Below are 19,316 nucleotides of genomic sequence, written 5' to 3'. Positions count from 1 at the left end.
CGTAAGTTTCTTAGAATTCGAACAAGGAATTTAAAAAATATAAAATATTGAAATTTTTAGCACTGTTTTAGAAATATTTTCCTTACAGCAGATATCAATTTTTACCTATTTATTTCCCAAAATTGATGCTCTAGTGAGTATTTCCAAAATGATTTGGATTCTTTGTATACGAAGCCACTATCCGTTTTCGCATTTTCCAAGGATTCTTTTCTCCAGAAATCCTTTTATTAAAAATGACCACTTGGGGTAAAAAGTATCAAAAGGTATGGGGCAGAAAGTAACAAAAACCGAAGTAATTTATGATGCCTTACGGCGAAAAGAAACGTCATTGCCATATGTCGTCGCTTGTTTATTTTTCATATGTCAAACGATTTGCAGTGTCTTGTGTATGGTTTTTTTATTTCACCAAATTTCTAAAAGTCTGAAAGTTGCTTATTCTATTTATTTAGAAAAAGACGTACCGACAATAGCGTGCCTTTTTCTCTATTGATGTGTCCTTAGTTCGGAGCAAAATGATTGATAGAAGTCCACGAACTGTCCCCAGAGCACAATCTACAATCCCACTTGGCACTATTTCTCATATAGCTTCATCAACGGTTCCTGGCAAGACGTATGCCAAAATCAAAATTTTCCCATGCCAACCAGAAATCATGCTAATAAAGCCTGGACTTTGAGATGCTCCTGAGATTTACATGTAAGTAGAGGTGAGAGTGTCAATTTACAGCTCCACCGGAAGGTTTTACTTTCACGAAAATTTTTCCGCGGCTGTTCTTTCTTTTGTAATGATGATGTGCTTCCTTGCTTCGATCGTTCCTTTTTAGTTTGCAGGTGGGAAGCTAAACTAGTGGCTAGATTTTTTTTTATGAATCCACATAGGTTTTCCGGAAGAACAAGAAGTTTCCACAGTGTCCACATCATGCTCAAACTGCTCTAATAAACAACCTTAAAGCTCTTGAAGAACCGCATTGTCCGGGAAACTGTGTATTATCAGGGTGCATTGTGATTCACCAGAAGGAAGGTTTACAAGGCAAGAAGTTCAAGTAATTGAATTCAAGGGCCAAAGACAGTGATGGTAATAAAGATCCGAAAAAAAATGATACGCACAGCCCAATGTACATTCTGGAGGATAAAAATTCTGCTAAGTTTTACTGAACATAAGATATAGTTTAAAAATAACACAAAACACTTCTTTCCATTATTTTCTGTTTTGTTTTTATTCTGCACTTAAATGACATTTACTCGACAATCTTCGGCAGATTTCGTCAAGTGCATCTCGCTCAATTCGCCATTTTCGCATTTTTAGAATGGTTGAATAGAATTTCCTTGCCAAAAATAGCCTTGGGAAAATCACTTGAAAAACTCTTTTCTCGATCAGATAAAGATATTGCTGTTCTTTAAAGGTGTAGAGGAATAAATTTCCTATGAAAATATGTCATCCAGGTATTTATTAAATTTACGGGAGCTCGTAATAAAGCGAATCAAAATGTAATAATTTTGCCCCATGCCTGATACTATTTGCCCCAGCAATTTTGAGAATGGTCACAAAATTACCTTTTAGAAAACGGCTCGATAAATGTATTTCCTTAAAAAATAGAAAGAAATGACTTTCACAAAGTTGTAGAGCATTAAATTTCCTATAAAACTGCATTAATTAGAAATTTCTTTGGTGCTCGGGTAGCTTGTAAAAAAATAAAATATCCGTTTAGTGACTTTTTACCCCAGTCTCCCCTACCCTTTTTAGGTTTATCAGAGTTTAAAGTTACCCTTTTTCATGTTAATTCTAACCCTCAAAAAGGTGTAAAATTAACATTAAAAATGTTAATATATTTTTACACCTAAAAAGTGTTAAAGTTATGAGGAAAAAAAGTGAATGTTAATTTTTCTCAAGAAGAATTTTCCAGTGGATGGCGCGGATATTTTTCTTTATAGGGGGGACAGAAAGAAAGACCCTGTAGCAAAACTGGGATAAATTTCCCCAATATCTCTGACAGCAGAGGAAACCATATGGACGTGTCCGTCAACCTCAGAAAAAAAATCAACAGAATTTTCTGGTACAGTGCCCGCTCTCTAATCCGGATCGCCGTAATCCGGACGAGTTATCGACGGTTACATTTAAAATACTTTTGAGGTTATGTATGCATGCGTGTTCAGCAATGAAAATTAATTATCCTGTGATGTTTTTGTTTAATAAATGAAGTTATGATAACATAGAATTCTCTAATTATGTCTTTTTAATCTTCTTTAAAACTTTTATTCTAATTCTACAAAAAAAACCTTGTATTATATTTTCGAGACGTTGAACAAATTCAAAAAATCCAACCGGATTACGAAGCGGACATCTGTCATATTGTCTCCCAATCATCCGGATTACAAAGCGGGCACTGTAATTTCCAAAGATATTTCCTACAGCCCTATAGCCAACGGCCGTAGCAATTGCACTGGATTGTCAGCAGTCTTTTCTGCCATGTCCGTGGAGTTTTCCGCTAAAAAGCCGTATAGAGTTTCCTGGAGTTTTCCGCTCAAATCTCTGGTGCGTAACACGTCGATGCACAGCTTTTGTGTCAGTCGCATTCAAAATCAATTTGTTTACATTTTGACAAAATAAATAAAAGAAATTATTTTCTTATTAACTAATTTTTCTCTTTTTTAATTTTCTTAATTTTATATTTTCTGTCTCATATTATAGGGTAGAGTTAGCCCCAATGGGCAAACAATTACTATCAATTACTAACAATTACTGTATCGAAGTTTTTAATACATAATTGTGATAAAAAAAATGAAACATAAGCACACCTTGAAGAAAATTCTCTTTTTCTTTGTCAGACAGAAAATAAATTCACACTGTACAAAATAGAAAAACCGTTGATCATTCAAAAAACCTAAATGTCATTTTGTCCCCCATTCAGCCGGATATCGAAGAGTCTACTGTAATTATTAGGCGGTATAAATCGGCAGTCAGCTGTTTAATAATTCGGAAAAATCCTCTCTATTTCCACGATTTTTCAAAGATTTCCTATTTGTAAAAATCACTCTGAGCCATCTTGGTGACTTTTGGTGGAAAATTCCTTTGGAACCATAGAAGAAATTTCCTTCTGATGCATTTTTTATTGGGTTCTCGACTATCCCATTAACAAAATCGTTCCCTGCGGTTACGGAAGCTTCTGCCCTTTCCATGGAACTTCCATTGGATTTTCCATGTGGTGTCTCCATTGGGTTTGTGGTCAAATGTTCGGCGTCGTGTAAACAAATTAAAAAGATCTTTCGGTTTCTTTCCGCGACACCGTCTCCGGCCATTTCTTTTGTTGTTCTCTGTGCCAAAAAAAAAACAATGTCTGGAGCTGTTATTGAGAATTTGAGTGGAAGAAAATTGTTGGTAATTGTTTGTGGTCTTCTGATATGTCAAATTATTTGTTTTCTCATCGGCGGCTTAGGCGGTAAGAGGAGTCAGGAAGAAAAAAAAAAGATAAAAATAGTCTCTGGAGAGTGAATATCCTTTTTGTTTGGTCTGTGTACAGCTCCTGTGCCAAGTTCTGTCCAGACAATTTTGCCGACAGTGTGCCAGGACAATGGAAACAGCTTCAATGACAGCACAAAGTGGTTCTGGACTCGCGGAGAGGGCTCCTGTACGGCACAGACGTCAATTGAGGACAGTGTTAATGTAAGGAGCAATCCCAGAGCTGTTATGGCCTTCCAGATGCCACTGCCACGCGATGGTCACATCCTGGACTTCAGTCGATGGCAGCAGAGTCTCATTGGGATGCTGCAGCTGGATATTAAGTTGACAGAAGATGCTACTGTCCTGCCTCAGGCCATTCCCATCACTCTGGACGCCAGGCTGGCTTTTGCCAATAAGCATCAGCCAAAATGGGAGAAATTGGCCATTTCGCTGGAACAGAGGCACCTGGAGTGTCAAACTGAAGCCTATCACATTCTAAAATGTGATCCAGTGGCTCTGTTTGAGCTCGGTTCACTCCATCATGACTACTATTTGCTCAATATCAGGTAAATTATATTTTCAGTCTGCCCAAGTAGCACAGATGAGTCGTAATGTAATACAATTTTGGTCGTCTGTAGTACGTGATGTAGTACAAAAACTATGTCAGAAAGTGGTCGTACGACATTACAATTGGGAAAAATGTGACGACCAATTTCGGGTCGTAGCGGCTCAATTTTGGATACGCTGACGACCACCTCACGACTCAAGCGATTTGGCTAAAAGTTCCAAACATCAAAAAGAGATGGCACCTTTTGACTATCGATAGATGGCGCCACACGAACGTCCCACTTTTATTCTCACGTTTTCTCTTTCTTTTTCTCCAACACTTTTCCCCTCATCAATTCTATGAAATTGCATCTATTTATTAACATGTTTAATCCGATTTTTAATGTCGATTATGATTATAAATAATTATGCGACACATTGTTACCGATAGAGAATTGCGTAAATTAACAATAAAATACGGTCCGATTATAAAATTTATTATTTTTAAAATATTTCATTTAAATAAATCTTGAAGCGTATCTTTATTTCCTAAAATAAAAGAATATTCTCAATTTACAAAAAAAATCATATTAAGGGATTTTTGATGAATTTTCTTTGAAATCAATACTGATTCATGAGAATTTTTCAGATTTTTTCATGCATTCCCCACGTGGCATAAAATGACGCCATCACGGGACTCTAAACATATTTGCTCAGACCATTAATTTTTTTTCGCAGATATTGCATTTGATTAAAAAAAAGTAATTACTGTAATATTGTAGATTGTGCAATTTTTTCTAGGTTTATTAATTTATAAAAATACTTATTTTATTGTAGTTTGGCACACAAATAAAATCGTTTCACCTTGTTTTTTGGAGTTAAAAAAATATAGCTCCGATTCTACTAAACCGATAGAGTTTTTCATCCCAGCGAGCACAGTTACCGTGTAAACAGACGGAATTCCCACGGGAATTCCCATGAGATTTTCCATTCCGGATGGGAATTCCGGATGGAAATTCCCATATTGAACTGTCAAATTTTTACCATCCGCTCTATGCGCCTCTGGTGGACTTCAAGCGCAACACAAAAATGCTCCGAAGATTTGAATTTCAAATTTTGTTTTTTCCGAATATAAATAACGGAATGTGTATTTAGAAGATATTTTACGTACTTTATTTTATTAAAGTGGCTTTATTATACCACAAGGATATTAGTAATATTATCTATTAATACATTTCATGGAAAATCTTTTAAAATTTCTCGAGAAATGATTAGAAACGTTGTTATAGCGTAAATATCTTGTCAAAAACCCCCAATTAAAGTGGATAAATCAACGACAGGCTTTGGATATCTTTGCTGATAGGACCTATTGATTAATTTTCGTTTAATTGTAGTGCTGATAATTTAAAATTTTATAAAGTGTTGGAAGAAAATGTATAAAATATCCCTGGGTGACCAAGCAGTCAATCCATTCAGAACAGAGATGTTTACAAAGATTAGTTAATTGTATAATAATTGAATACAGTACCCAGCGAGCACAGTTAGCAGAATAAAATAGGATTTTCAGCATTTTTTTGCTGAATCGCTCTGCTGGCCAATCAGCAGCTCTCGAATAAAAAGTGCTAAGCAAATACATGAAAATGGCACTGTTTAGCGCTCGCAGTGGATGATGGCAGAACTAAACACTGCCGCTAGATGGCGCCAGGAAGCACTTAGCAGCAAATTTTCTCTTTCATTTTTTTTCTTTTTCTCTCAAAATGTCAAAATAGACTTGGAATTTCCTCTGAAATTATTTATCAACTTGGGGGATATTATAATCACGATTTTTATTACTTATATTATTATAGGAATTATGCTGCGGTATGCTGTCTATAGAGAATGGTGAAATAAGAGTATTAAACATACTCCCGACCAAAAATGTTGCATTTTTTACTGAATTTCGTCATTATTTTCTTGAGAAAAATTATTTTTTTCTGAGGAAATACTCAGTCGGGGTTTATAAAATGATTCATTATTTATGAAAAATATGTTTTTTCTTTTGTAAAAAAGCATATTTTCCTCAATTTTCGCAATTAAATATTGGTATCTTTCCTGGAACAGCCATTGATGTATTATGCTCACAGTCGGTCACAACTATTGTAATTGATCTTGAAACAGGATTTTTCTACTTTTTTTTTTTAACTTTTTTATGGTAAATAAAGTTGCAGATGCATTTAAAAAAATCCATTTAAAAGTTGTGACTCCCCCACTTAACTCTTTCGCCTCTTTTGGGACTCTGAGTACACAAAGCAGCATATGAATACTCTTTAGAAAACAATGTTTTGTTTTTAATTATTCAGAACTGATAAAAATCCGATTCTTGTGAATGATTACAAACTATAAGGATGTCTAAATGTAAAATATTTTTTTGTAGGACCTCAATTAATTTCTGAGCAAAGATATTTTTGATTTAAAAAAAAAAGTGAAATTGGCTTGCAGCATATGCTGCGGTCCGGAAAGAGTTAATGAGTTCAATAATGCCTTTTAAAAATACTACAAAAAAATTTCTATGGATACTACAAAATAAAATATAATTGTTTTATCACAATTTAAGTTGAAAAATTTACATAAAAGCGTTTTTGTTTGTTGCGGCAAATGCGGAAAATATATATTTTTTTATGTTATAAAATGTTTTATATTTTACAAGTGAAATAAATGTATGATCCGTGCACGATGCATATGCATAATGTATATGCTGCACTTTTATATTTATAAATTTTCAATTATAAATTTTCTGAAGCGCATTTTTACGCAAAAAACTACTTTTATTATCGTGGTAAAATAACAAACCAACAATTATCGTTTTTTTAATACTGTACGTATTCTTTTTTAAATGAAAAATTTATTCAATTTGATGATTCATTTTTTAAATTAAAATGATATGCATTTAAATTTTGTAGAAGAGAGTTTTTAAATACCTTAAAAGTCAGGAAAATATGCTAATTTGTTAGAAATCATTTCAAATAATTTTGAGTAGACTGTGTATACCATTAAATAAAATTTATAGAGGCTCTAAATTCTATATGTTCTTGATCTTCTTAGTATTTCCATGAGGTTCCGAAGTTTTTTCAATATTTCTCGAATTTAGAATTCATTAAATATCAAAATATCTTGAGAATTCCTAAGAATTTCTTGGGTTATTAATTTTCTAAAATCACAGCGGACAAGAATTCTTGGCAATGCAATTTTAATTTAGGTGTAGTATATTTTTTTATAAATGAATTCACAATATTTTTTGATAAAATTAGACAAAAAAAAAAAAAATAAATTTATTGGTCGGAAAAGGTTTAAGAATACATATTATTCAAAATATATTATAAATATGATTTTTTTAAATTTTTGTGAATTTTAAATTTTTTGCTTTATTTTTTAATGTCAAATGTGGTTATTGTAAGAATCATAAAATTGTAATAATGGAAAAAGGTTAACCTTAGCTTCTACTCTAACTCAGCAAAGACAAAAACCAAGTGCATTAAAGTCTCTCACTCGATTGGGGAAAAAGAATAACTTTGACTAATTGCCGCTGGGATCGCTAGTGTAACTTCGAGGTCAGCAGAGCTCAGCTGAAAAAATATATGTTTTCAGCTGATTTGAAAAAGCTTAGCATTTGGTGCTCGCTGGGATTAGGACAAAGTTGAAAATATTTAAATTACCGACAATCCTCAAAAAATGATAAAATGAGAACTTTAGAAAATTTTAGATAAATAGTTACGGTTTGCCAAAGTGATGAGTATTCCATTTATTGAAAGCAAAGTCAGTTCAAAATCAAAGTGCAATATAAGTTACTAATTAATTTACAAGTTAATAATTTAATTAATAATAAATAATTAGTTATAAGTTATTAATTAATTTATAAGAGGCTTTTTAATCCATTCTTACCATAGCCACGTTCATTATACGCAAATTTAGACATTTTGAATGATTTACAGTAGAGTCTCGCTATAGTCCATATTTGGTTTCAAATTTGACACTTGGGTCGCACTATAGTCCATGTAATTTTTTAAAATTATCAACGACTTTTAGTATTGAAATTGCTCGACGGCTTCCACTTTCTTTGCGATTGTGGTACTTGTCCTTGCTCTCTTCATTATCGATCACAATTATCACAACTACTTAATAAAGTTTGCCAAAAATATTAAAATAATTATGACAACATTACATGTCGCGTACTAAAAAACATAACCTCAGTGATTTGAAATCAACGGTCGATAAATTGTGGACTATAGAGCGATGGCCTATAGCGAGACTCTACTGTATTTCTGGCAAAAATTATATTCTAGAGAACCTCGTTAATAGAGTTTTAGTTAATTTAGTCCAATATTTACTTGAAAAAGAAAAACATAATCCCACAGGGGTGGAAATGCATTTTATTGTTCTTTTCTGACTGCGTGAAGTCATGCAAAGTTTTTGCTCAAAATGGAGGATGGAAAATTTTACATCCCGTCGAATTTGTCAAAATTAGTCTTCATCGTCTTTCCGGATTTGAATTCTGCTTGCCAATTTGTTTTCTTAGATAGTTGTTCTATCCAAATCAATGGAGTTTTTAATGAATGAATGTAAAGTATTTAAATTCAGTGACCGTCAAAGTTTAATAGAGGGTTCCCGTGCGTCCATAATAGATAAAAAAAAAGTTTCTTTTCAAAAAAAAAATTATCTATTATTTTATAGGGAGTTATTTCTAAAATATGAAAATTCTATTTCAACTAGTACATTGACTGAATGGGTTGACTATTTGATACACATATTTCCAGAGTCATTCAAATACGCAAAATTCCCGAGCACCATTTGAATTGACCAAATTTCCCTCAAAATACTTCTGAGCTCTGATAAATTTCAAGTAGTTTTAGAAGTTTTAATTCTTAATTCAATTTAAAATAAAAACGTGAATAAAATCTAATGTGATAGCACAGCAAAATTAAAATAAAATGCTTAAAACATGATAATTTATTTCAAACCATTTTAAGTCCACCATTAAACCAATTAAAGTGACAGTGACACAGGCTCTAACTTCTAAAAATTTTCTTATTTCCATTAGTTTTCAAGTTTAAATCAAGATTTCCCGGGTTTAGAGTTCCAGAGGTTGTTGCGGAGTTACAAAGCCTCAAGCAAGCTCCTGAACATTACTTGAAATATCAAATAAAATATCGATAATTCTCAATAATTTCTTGGTTTACTAATTCTTCAAAGCAGCGCTCAAGAATTTTTTGTATTTATAATTTTGGGCTGGTATAAATTTGGCTTCATAATATTCAATAGTTTTTATTATAATAAAATTGAACAATATTAATTCAAATTGTCGTTAAGAGATTTAAAATTACATAATTTTGAAAATTTACATTAATTTCTTCATTTCTCCGAATTTTATTTTTCTTTCTTTATTTCTTAACGTTTCGTGGCTATTATAAGAATCATAAAATTATAGAATGAAAAAGATTACGTTTAGCTTCTATTTCAACCCAGACTGGGACAGTATAGCTGGGTTTCCTCAGCGACGACAAAAACTCTATCCATAGCGTCTCCCTCTATTGAAAAATGAAAAGAGGCTAAATTTTGACTAATCGCCGCTACGATCGCGACTGTTCTTTTAAATTTTAAATTTGGAGTTCGCTGGAGTCATCAAATGTACAGCTTTTGGATACTTTTACGACCAACTTTTACAATATCCAAAAATCGAATAATATTTTTTGATTTTTTTCGTGAAAAATGTAAGTCATTCATTTTCTTGCGAAGAGGGGAGTTTCTAGGACCCAACAGAGCACTGGAACTCAATTGATTAAACAAATAAAATTATTAAGTTGTCTTTAGTCGTAAGGTAAGGGGCTGTATGTCGGCCACTTAAGGATGAGTTTTATGAAAAACTTATGTAAAAGGACATTTAATTTGCCTGTTTTGATCAAATTTTCACCCTAAGTTGTAGTATAGATCTTTGTCCATCTGATTGTACACTTTATTTGGAGATAAAATAATTTTAGATTATTAAAAAATTAAAATGTTTTAATAATGTAGAGTGTTCCTCAATTCGGCCACTTCAATATAAGCGTTTCTCTACTCGGCCACCTGGGGTTCCTCTAGTCGGCCACCCATTTTTCAAATTTTAAAAGCCCGTAACGTTTTTACGGACTAGAAAAGGATATTGAGAAAGAAAGAAAGAAAACCTTTAAAGAATAGTAATTTTAAGAAAACAAAAACTTGTAAGGGAAAAAATCTTTTTATTCTTTTATTTAGCACCTTTTAATTTTTTCAGTCGTTTTGAGCATTTTTGATTTTCTTCTTCTTTTATTGCTCTTTTACGGAGCCGCTCCATTTTCTTCGCCTCCTTCTCTCTCTCTTTTTCCTCCCTTTCTCTTATTTTTTGCTTTTCTTTTTCAATTCACTCTCCGTTTGTTAGGGATAGTGGTCCTTCAGCTCTCTTACATTTTTTCCTGTCAACAATTTTTTTCTTCGGCCATTCAAGATATCCGGCTAATGGAGTGGAGGGTGTGGACTGAGCTGGCTGAGCTGGTGAATGCGAGAAAATTGGAAAATCCACGGAATTGGACGAAGTTGGTGAAGGCGATAAGATCGCAGCATTCTGTGAAGGTTCAGGTTTTTTAATTTTTTTCCACAAACGGAATAGTTCCTGATACTTACTCGATTGGCCCCCTGAAAACACCATAGTTCTCGTCTGACAGGAACTGCTCCAGTATTTTTGGTGGCAAATCCTCTTCAATGGAACGTACCGAGAACATATCGGAAGCATTCGTTGATGATGCAAGCTCAGGGCTCTCATTTTGAAGAAAATCATTTTCAATATCACTCGTGATAATTTCCTCTACAGTCTCTTCAGTCATGGCATCATTTGGGGAAACTTCTGCCAATACATTTCCGCCTTTAGGGCATAGGGCCATGGCAGTTTCATCACAGTTGAAAATCCGCGATGGATCTATATTAATTAAATCCTTTTTAATGAGAAAATCTTCCACCTGAAATAAAACATGAGCATTTTACTACCGATATTAAAGTCAATTAACAAAATCACTTACCTTCGAAAACCACATCCTGATATCTTCCTTCGTGATTTCTGCTCTCGCAGTAGATAGATTTTGGGAAATCCTCTCAGACAGAATAGGGTGCCTTCGCATGAAGGACCTGTACCAAGTTCTTCCAGGTCTGTTATTTTTGAATGGCGTTTCTTTTTTTGCTGCGTTGCAAAGCATTTCTGCGGTCTCGAGTAGATGGTTTTTGGTAACTGGTTGCCCTGCTTCAGCACAGTTCAAAACCCACTTCACAATATCATCTTCCTCTTCTTTCGTAAAATAAGTTTTCCCTCCAGCCCATCTTTCCTCTGGGGATTTGCAGGAAAGCTTATCTTTCAATGTTGCTCTAGGAACTTTGAATGCTTTAGACGCACTTCTAATAGACTTAGTACCATTTCGGATTGCTTCCAAAGCATTTTTTAGTCTGGTGTGCTCATAGTTCATTATCTTTCGTCTTCCGGGCATCCTACAATAGACAGAAATTGAGGTTATGTACTATACTTTCACCTATTTTCTTCAGAAAAGCACACAGATGTTTGAAATTCTGCAGAATATTAAAGAATAGTAGGCAATTCTGCAAGTATACTCTCTTTTTATTGTGCACATCAAGTATTTTAATAATAAAAATTAAGAGAAATATACTCACTTGGAGATTCCGTGTGCGCAAAACACTCAATGGCAAATAAATGTTTAAATCGCCGTCTGGCAGAGAATAGATGAACTAATAGTATTAGCCGGCCGAATTGAGGAACATGGCTTTAAAATTTCACACCTTCACATTTAAGACAAAAAATTAATATTTTTATCAATAATGAAAATAAATTTATTGCACAGTGAGTTAGTTAAAGTTCTCAACTTGCGGTTTGACTCAAAATTTGACTGCTAAAGTAATCTGTACAGGTAATAAATCGAATAACTCTTTGTGAAAAAATGTCGTGAATATTATAAAGAACATCAAAATATGCTGAAAAATGGCCAATATTGCTTAAGGTAAATTTGAATCCTCTGACTTTTAATAATTTTTTTTAATGTTTTGTGTCTAATTTCATTTGTATTCTCGGTCATTTTTGTTATTTCTACAATTATTGACCTTATGATGTTATAAAACTCCTGGAATATTATTCCAAAATTATATAATATGAATAAATAATTCCACCGGCCGACTTGAGGAACACATAGTGACCGACTTGTTAAACGGCCGACTAGAGAGTAACTTACCTTATTTGGGTCTTTTTGTGGCAGTCGTTAGGATATCCAAATTAGAGTTATGCCACGTCGTGCTACTTGGGAAACCATGTAAGAGGGGCTGACCCTATAGGTTTTGATTTAAATAAATAAATTGTAAATAGTAAAACCTTTTCCCTTGGTCCAAAATTGGCAAATTTGCTGGTGCTCAATATCAACAGAATCGTAATAGTATCTACACGTCACTGGCAGTTCGATTTGGCCCACTTTATAACTTGAAACATCTTACGCACCCTGTAATCTGTTCTTGTATGCTAATCCGGAAAGAAGTGACCAAATTTATTAACCTATTTTTCTTTCATTGTAGATTTCCCGTGGATACAGAACGTCAGTTGAATCTCCAAATTGAAGAGATAACCGAAGCAACTGTAACGGCTATCTACCAAAATGGCGGCTTCACAAAAGTCTGGCTCGGTCTGAAGTTTGTATTTGCCGTTACTGTTGGCACGATGCTCGGATGGTTCTGGCATCGAGTGCATCAATTGCAACGGAAACCTGTTCTTCTGGAGTGGATGCTAATGGGTTTGGGTGGTGCCATGACCCTTCTAAATCTACCAATTGAACTGGCAACATTGTCAATGGATATGCCATTTATGCTCTTACTAACTGACATCCGTCAGGGTATATTCTATGCTGTTCTCCTGAGTTTCTGGCTTATCTTCACCGGTGAACATCTCATGATCCAACTTGACAATCAACGAACAACCCTCTTCAACTACTGGCGCCATCTCAGTGCAGTTGGTGTCAGTTGTATTGCTCTATTTGCATTTGATATGTGCGAAAGGGGCATTAAATTGCGCAATCCTTTCTATTCTGTCTGGATATCACCACTAACAGCCAATATTGCATCAATTTTTATTGGTATTGCAACAATATCTGCCGTGATCTACTTTGTATTTCTCTGTTTTATGGTGTATCGGGTGATGAAGAATATTGGAGCTAAAAAGACATCAATGTCAACAATGTCAGCTGCTAGACGACACAGATACAATGGTATTATCTATCGTTTTCAATTTTTGATGCTAGCAACAATTGTTTGTGCAGCCTTTACCGTTGTTGGCTTTGTGATGGGTCAAGTGGATGAGCAACAACTAAAGTGGAATGAAACAACGAGTATTGAGATGAATTCGGCTTTTTTGACCGGTGTCTATGGCATGTGGAATATCTATGTTGTAGCACTTCTAGCACTCTATGCACCAAGTCACAAAAAGCATCAACAAATTGTACCACCACCGTCAAATATGTCAACAGAAGAAATTGAATTTAGCAATTTTCCAGCTGAATCAAATCCCAGTGAAATTTCATCCTTAACCTCATTTTCGCGCAAATCAGCCTTCGAATGAATCAACAAATAACACCAATATTGCTCATTCTTTTTTGTTGTTGTTGTTTGTGTCCAGTGAATAATTGCGATGTCTCTCCAAAAAAAAAAAAAAAACAAAGACTTAACAATAGTATTATTAATTAATTTTTCAATTTGTATTTCGGAATAAATTATGCCAAGATGTAATGTGAATTTTAATAAGAGACTTTCAACAGAAAAAAAATGCTTCAAAACCTTCAAAAAAGAGCACAGGACTTTTCGACATTTCGACATAGCTCTCACTGATATCCCTCTCTCTCTTCTTTTTATGTTTTTGACTGTCAGACTCAATCAGGTCCATATAGCCATTTCGCTCTCTTATTCACATATACGAGTTCCATCTGTTTTATCCTCCTTATCATTCTTCTTTTTTTTGCTCCATCACAAATCCTTTTTTTGCTCCCTTATCCTTTATCATACTTCCTTCTTGATATTTTTGCGTTCAGTTTGTAGCTTTCAAGGACGGTGAAAAACTGTTTTCCAATTATTCACCGGACGCGCTTCGATCAAGGATCGAACCGAGGGCCTCTGCGTCACAAAGCCAACACTTTGCCCATTGAGCTACCGAGACCCCTTCACTGATATCCGGCTAACGAGAGGACAAAATAGCCGTACTCACTATGGCGCTGTTATCTTGTAATATCGTTATCTTGTTATCTCGTTATGTTCTCGTAATGTATTTTATAATTGAAAAATTATAACAAGATAACAGATTACGGAGATTACAAGATAACAACGCCATAGTGAGTACGGCTAATGACATTTTCAGAATTGTCACTCGGTTTCTGATTCTCCTCGTCGTGCCTTGTTAAGCTTTGTACATTAGACTCTTTCTCAATCGGGAATATGGGGCAAAATGTCATCCGGTTTAGCGATAGATTTGAGCGTCAAAGCCTCTGTAAATTCCACAAAAAGCGCTCAATTATAAAGAATCACGATAAAATAGGAAGAACTACAGCGAATTTGAGCAAATTAGCTTCATAATTAAGCGTGAAAATTGTCAACAAAATTTGACGCCCGATTGATAAAGAGCCGATTGAGTGAGAGTCTACTGTATTTCTCATCCTCTTTTTGTCCTGAATTGTCACTTCTGACTGTCGGCCATCTGTCTGACTGTCTGAATTGTCGGCCCTTTTTTGATTCTCAGATACAAGTGACTATAATACTACTCCATAGGGGACTATATTCAAATTCAAATAGAGCTGTTGAGTGCTGTTGTTGCTTATGTTTCATTTTCCATCACAATTAAGTAATCACCGTGTCACAGGCTTTGATAAAGTGAAAATAACACGTTAATTCACGCAGGGAAAGCTGCATCTGCATACTGTCAGTCTTTGGCACAGTAACTGCTGTCAGTGTTTGGCAGCTGTCAATCGGATATCGAAGAGAGCAGTGTCGTACATTTGACAGTGTCACCTGGATATTCCAGACAGAGGAACCAACATATAAGGAAAAAGTCGAATCCAAAGACGTCTAAAGATGGAAAACAAAATGAAGTCAAGGGTTCGGAGAATCGTCGTTGTTACCGTTGTAATGCGGTGGGTCACTTGAGGAGGAATTGCCAGAAATAAAACTTCATGAAAATGGGATTCAGGGCGGAGTTTCATGAGAAAATTATTTCCTGAAGTTTGTAACTCTATCATTGTCTTTAATGCCACTTAAATATTCGAACTTGAATTATTGAGGATGTTAGGGGGACATTGACGGAAATAAAGAGTTTATTCAGAGTCAAAATATATTCTATTTTGGGACTCTGACAGATCGAATTATTGATCTGGTCAGCCTGGTAACACACGGGCTAGTCAAAGAAGATATCTAACCCATGCAACAATTTGAGGTTATATCTTTTCAGAGTTTTGGCGCCGGACAACACAAGGGAAAGAGCTCCAACAGGCCTGGACAGTACACGGATTTTGTGTGCTGGACAAGTGATGCGGAAAATCGGTTGCAATAACCGGAATCACTGGTAAAGCTGGAAAATGATGCGGAAAATCAGTTTTGCTGGATACAGAGGCAATAACTGGCATCATTGTTCACTTCAGTCGTGAATTTTGCGACTGGTCTGCATTGTTCTTTGCTTGAATTATGAGTTTCTCGACTGTTAATTTTTGTAGCACTCAAAGTCGAATAAACTAAATTTAATTTAACGTAATGTGCCAATACCGTTGCCAGGGGACGGCAACACGTCAGGAATGGCCGTATGTAGAACAATGCATAACAGATTCGATGAAATTTATTAAAGTTCCCATTAGAGTAGCATAATTAATACTTGAGCCATCATCGTATCTGTGCTCGCTGGGATAGATGCCGTCACTTAAGGTGTTGACGTCTTGAGGGGAGCTGTGCGCACGTCCTTTTCTATCAGTCAGTCTATCGTTGCCTTTTGGTGAGTGCAGTGGGTTTGCGCAGGGATGCAGCTCTCCAATGGGTAACGATAATTCTCCCGCGAGTATCGGAATTTTCGTGGTGGCTCATCGCGATTTAATCTCTTTTAATTATCCTTTCTTCATTTTGTAGTGGTAGTCGCCAGGATTTGAAAAAAAACGTCACCGAGATTAATTTTTAAAGCCAATTTGTGAAGTTCAATTAATGAAATTTCACTAAAAATTGGTGTAAACATAAAGAAAATAGTTTTTAGAATTAGTTTAGTGACATAGAATTGGTTAAAAGGCGTGATTTGATAGTAAAAATGGGCTAAATATGGGTCACCCAGCGACTTTTGCAACATTTTAGAATTCGTGGAAAATTATGAAAATGACGTGGAAAATCGGTGATTTATGAATCAGAAAAGAAAATTGGAGAGTTTTGGAAGCACTTCTGACTATTTCTTTTCTAAATTATCCGTGGAAAATCTTCTAAAAATTGCCTTGAAAAAGTGCCTGCTTTGCTCGAAGAAATGCACCAAGACGGTTCAGTTGTCAAATGGAAAATGGCGGACAATGCCCTTTGGGACATTTCTCTTAATGTTTTCACGTCATTTTGCACGGAAGTAAGCAAATTCCCGTAGTTAATTCATCAAAAATTATTAAAGAAGTGGTCAGTGAAGTGATTTGTGGGAAAATTCTGTGAATTTTACTGCTTTTTCTTGTGTTTTTTTTTAGTGTGAAATCTGCCCTCGAAAATTGCCCTGCAGACCGTATTTGTCATCTGTTTTGGGGCTCTTGGTGGCTTTTTTTTTTAGACATCCTGATACTCTATCTTCTTGGGAAGAGGCCCTAGAAGTTCTAGGTAGCCTCCCAGAGAATCCGTGTACTGTTAGGAAGCCTTCCGGATACAGAAACTAATTCCATTATATGACCAGAAGTGTCATTGACTAGAAAGAAATTCCTTTTTGTCCTTCAAGAATTGTAAAAATTTCACATCCTTTGCACTGTAAGGATTCTAGAATAGTTTCTTTTTCTTTGTAAAGGAAGAAGAGAATAAAAAAGTTACAAGAAAGATTAAAATTTTCCAATTTTCTATCAGTGTTCGTTAACCCATTTTCTTTTGGTCTCGAAAAAACCTGCAAATTTCACAAATTTATCACAATTATCATATTTTTTAACTTTATTAGCTCTCTCTCAACATAGTTAGGCAAGAAGAATACCTAAAGAATAATCAAAATTCATAAAAACATTAAAAAATAAATGCAACATCAGCCACTTTTTCTAGTGTTGCCAGATTTGAATGCAAAAACGACTTTTTCCTTTAGTAGTGGTTCCTCTGGTCGTTTTTGCATTCGAATCTGGCAACATTAAAAAAAGTGGCTGATGTTGCATTTACTTTTTAATGTTTTTAGGAATTTTTATTATTTTTGAGGAATTCTTCTTGCCTAATTTTGTTGCAAGATGACTAATAAATATAAAAAATGTGATAATTAGAGCTGGCCAAAATATGCAAAAAAAAATTGCGAAATATGCGACATAAAAATGCAAGGAAAATATGCAAAGGAAAATATGCAAGGAAAATATGCATTTATTTATTTTATTTTTTAGCCAAATAGGAGTGTTTTGTAGAACTTTGACATAAAAACTTTTATCTATTGGAAATTTACTTTTTATTAAGATCTGCCTCCAGTAATCATTTCACGTATTTTATTTTTTAGAAAGAATTTTCGAGTTGCTTAATAGAAGTACCCTTTGAAAATGCACTATTTTTGCATAAAGCAATATTTAAAAAAATATATACAAAATGACAGCTGTAATAAATCGAACTCGCAGTATGGCAAGATAGCTTTAAGGAAACTTAAAGCGCGATTATCTCACAACTTGCTTTCTAGATTAAGAATGTGGATTTATTTAAAATAAATTTAGTATCCTTGCATTTTGAACCAATAATAGATAAATATGAAAAAAAAAACCAGACGACGAATTGAATACGATTTAAAAAGAAATTAAACAATGTCTGTTAATTTTGAAGTAGTTGAATTCTACGTTTAATAAAAACCAATCTTATTTCAGTATTTGAAATTTTAGAAATGTGCTCTTTTAATTTTTCACTTCCTTTGTAAAATGTGACATATGATATTTTACATTTTATGACATTTTTATGATCAAACTCTTTCCCTGATATAAGAAAGTAATACTTAAAGCTATCTATAAGTGTTGCCTGAGTTCCAGTACATTTGCGATTGATTTTAGATATTGTATGATTGTTTATAAAAATTTTACAAAATCAAATCAAGAAACCTTCTAGACTGATTTTAGAAACTTATATCTCCGGCACACCTTTTAAATCAGGAAAATTTCACGAAGTCGAAATTCGACTCCCTTTCTTTCTCACACGCTTTGCATATGTCTATCTCATTCTCTCGTACTCTTCTTCTTTTTTTAAACATCACTCCAAATTCAATTTAGCTCAATCGAATTTGGTATGCTAAAGAATGAGATAGTCATATGCAAAACATGTGAGAAAGAAAGGGATTCGAATTTCGAGTTCATGAAATTTTCCTGATCTAAAAGGTGTGCCGGAGCCATTAAGACTTAATTTTAAAAGCTTTACAGAATTCATTATATAAACTTTTCCGGTTAGTTTTAGACACAGAACCCTTAAGCTTATATTTTCACAGATCGGTTTTTGAAAACGCGCACACCTTTAAGTATAAAGAAAAAGGTTAATATTATATATCAAATCACAACTACCTCTGCATGAACGAGCTTAGTTGTTTGTAAAATAACACGTACAGACCAATCACAAAACGGTTTAGATTGCGCTTAAAAACACGAACTGTCTAAACATAAAACAGTTCAGATTAAGCCTACTCTGAAAAAAATAATTTGCAAAAGGAGAACACCCACTCCATGTAATTAACCAAAAAGGGTAGTAACCCTGGCTCCAATCGACTTTTTTGCAAAAATCGATTAATTTTAATCGATTTTTTGGTCATGTCGAATTCAATCAACTTTGTTTTGCAAAAAGATGCAAAAGGATGCAAAAGTTTGCCATTTTGCATGCGGCAAAATAAGCAATTTCCAGTGTCTTCCAGTCCAGTTCCAGTGTCGCTCAGAATTGTCAAATGGCAGACAAAATAATAATAATTCACAGTTTCACAGTGCAGTTAATTCGCAAAGTGGTGATAGTTTTCGCGTGTTTTCTCAATTACTGTAATAGTGGAAAATGGGAGGAAAAGCTCCTAAGTTGAAAATTAAGCAGTGTTTTGCAGAAAAATTGATAAACATTTTTTTGGGAAAAT

General features: G+C 34.3%; 2 protein-coding genes across 2 annotated transcripts; one reads left to right on the top strand and one right to left on the bottom strand.

Moving 5' to 3' along the window:
- Positions 1-2,906: 2,906 nt before the first annotated feature.
- On the top strand, positions 2,907-13,792 carry LOC129808706 (protein wntless). The gene is made up of 3 exons (XM_055858490.1): positions 2,907-3,434; positions 3,516-4,002; positions 12,590-13,792. Exons 1-3 carry the CDS (start codon positions 3,173-3,175, stop codon positions 13,623-13,625), a joined length of 1,785 nt encoding a protein of 594 aa, XP_055714465.1. The 5' UTR covers positions 2,907-3,172; the 3' UTR covers positions 13,626-13,792.
- On the bottom strand, positions 10,027-11,450 carry LOC129808707 (uncharacterized). The gene is made up of 2 exons (XM_055858491.1): positions 11,044-11,450; positions 10,027-10,983 (listed from the first exon to the last, which is right to left on the bottom strand). Exons 1-2 carry the CDS (start codon positions 11,215-11,217, stop codon positions 10,648-10,650), a joined length of 510 nt encoding a protein of 169 aa, XP_055714466.1. The 5' UTR covers positions 11,218-11,450; the 3' UTR covers positions 10,027-10,647.
- Positions 13,793-19,316: the final 5,524 nt, after the last annotated feature.

This window comes from Phlebotomus papatasi, chromosome 5 (genome assembly GCF_024763615.1).
Source record: "Phlebotomus papatasi isolate M1 chromosome 5, Ppap_2.1, whole genome shotgun sequence".
Taxonomy (NCBI): Eukaryota; Metazoa; Arthropoda; class Insecta; order Diptera; family Psychodidae; genus Phlebotomus; species Phlebotomus papatasi.
Note: the sequence above shows the minus strand (reverse complement) of the source record. Positions and strands in the feature narration are given on the sequence as shown.

Excerpts from the sequence above, each read along its gene's own strand:
- LOC129808706 (XM_055858490.1), top strand. The coding sequence starts at position 3,173 with ATGGAACTTCCATTGGATTTTCCATGTGGTGTCTCCATTGGGTTTGTG. Across the intron at positions 3,435-3,515 it reads TCTCATCGGCGGCTTAGGCG|CTCCTGTGCCAAGTTCTGTC; the intron begins GTAAGAGGAGTC and ends GTCTGTGTACAG. Across the intron at positions 4,003-12,589 it reads TACTATTTGCTCAATATCAG|ATTTCCCGTGGATACAGAAC; the intron begins GTAAATTATATT and ends CTTTCATTGTAG.
- LOC129808707 (XM_055858491.1), bottom strand. The coding sequence starts at position 11,217 with ATGCTTTGCAACGCAGCAAAAAAAGAAACGCCATTCAAAAATAACAGA. Across the intron at positions 10,984-11,043 it reads TCAGGATGTGGTTTTCGAAG|GTGGAAGATTTTCTCATTAA; the intron begins GTAAGTGATTTT and ends GTTTTATTTCAG.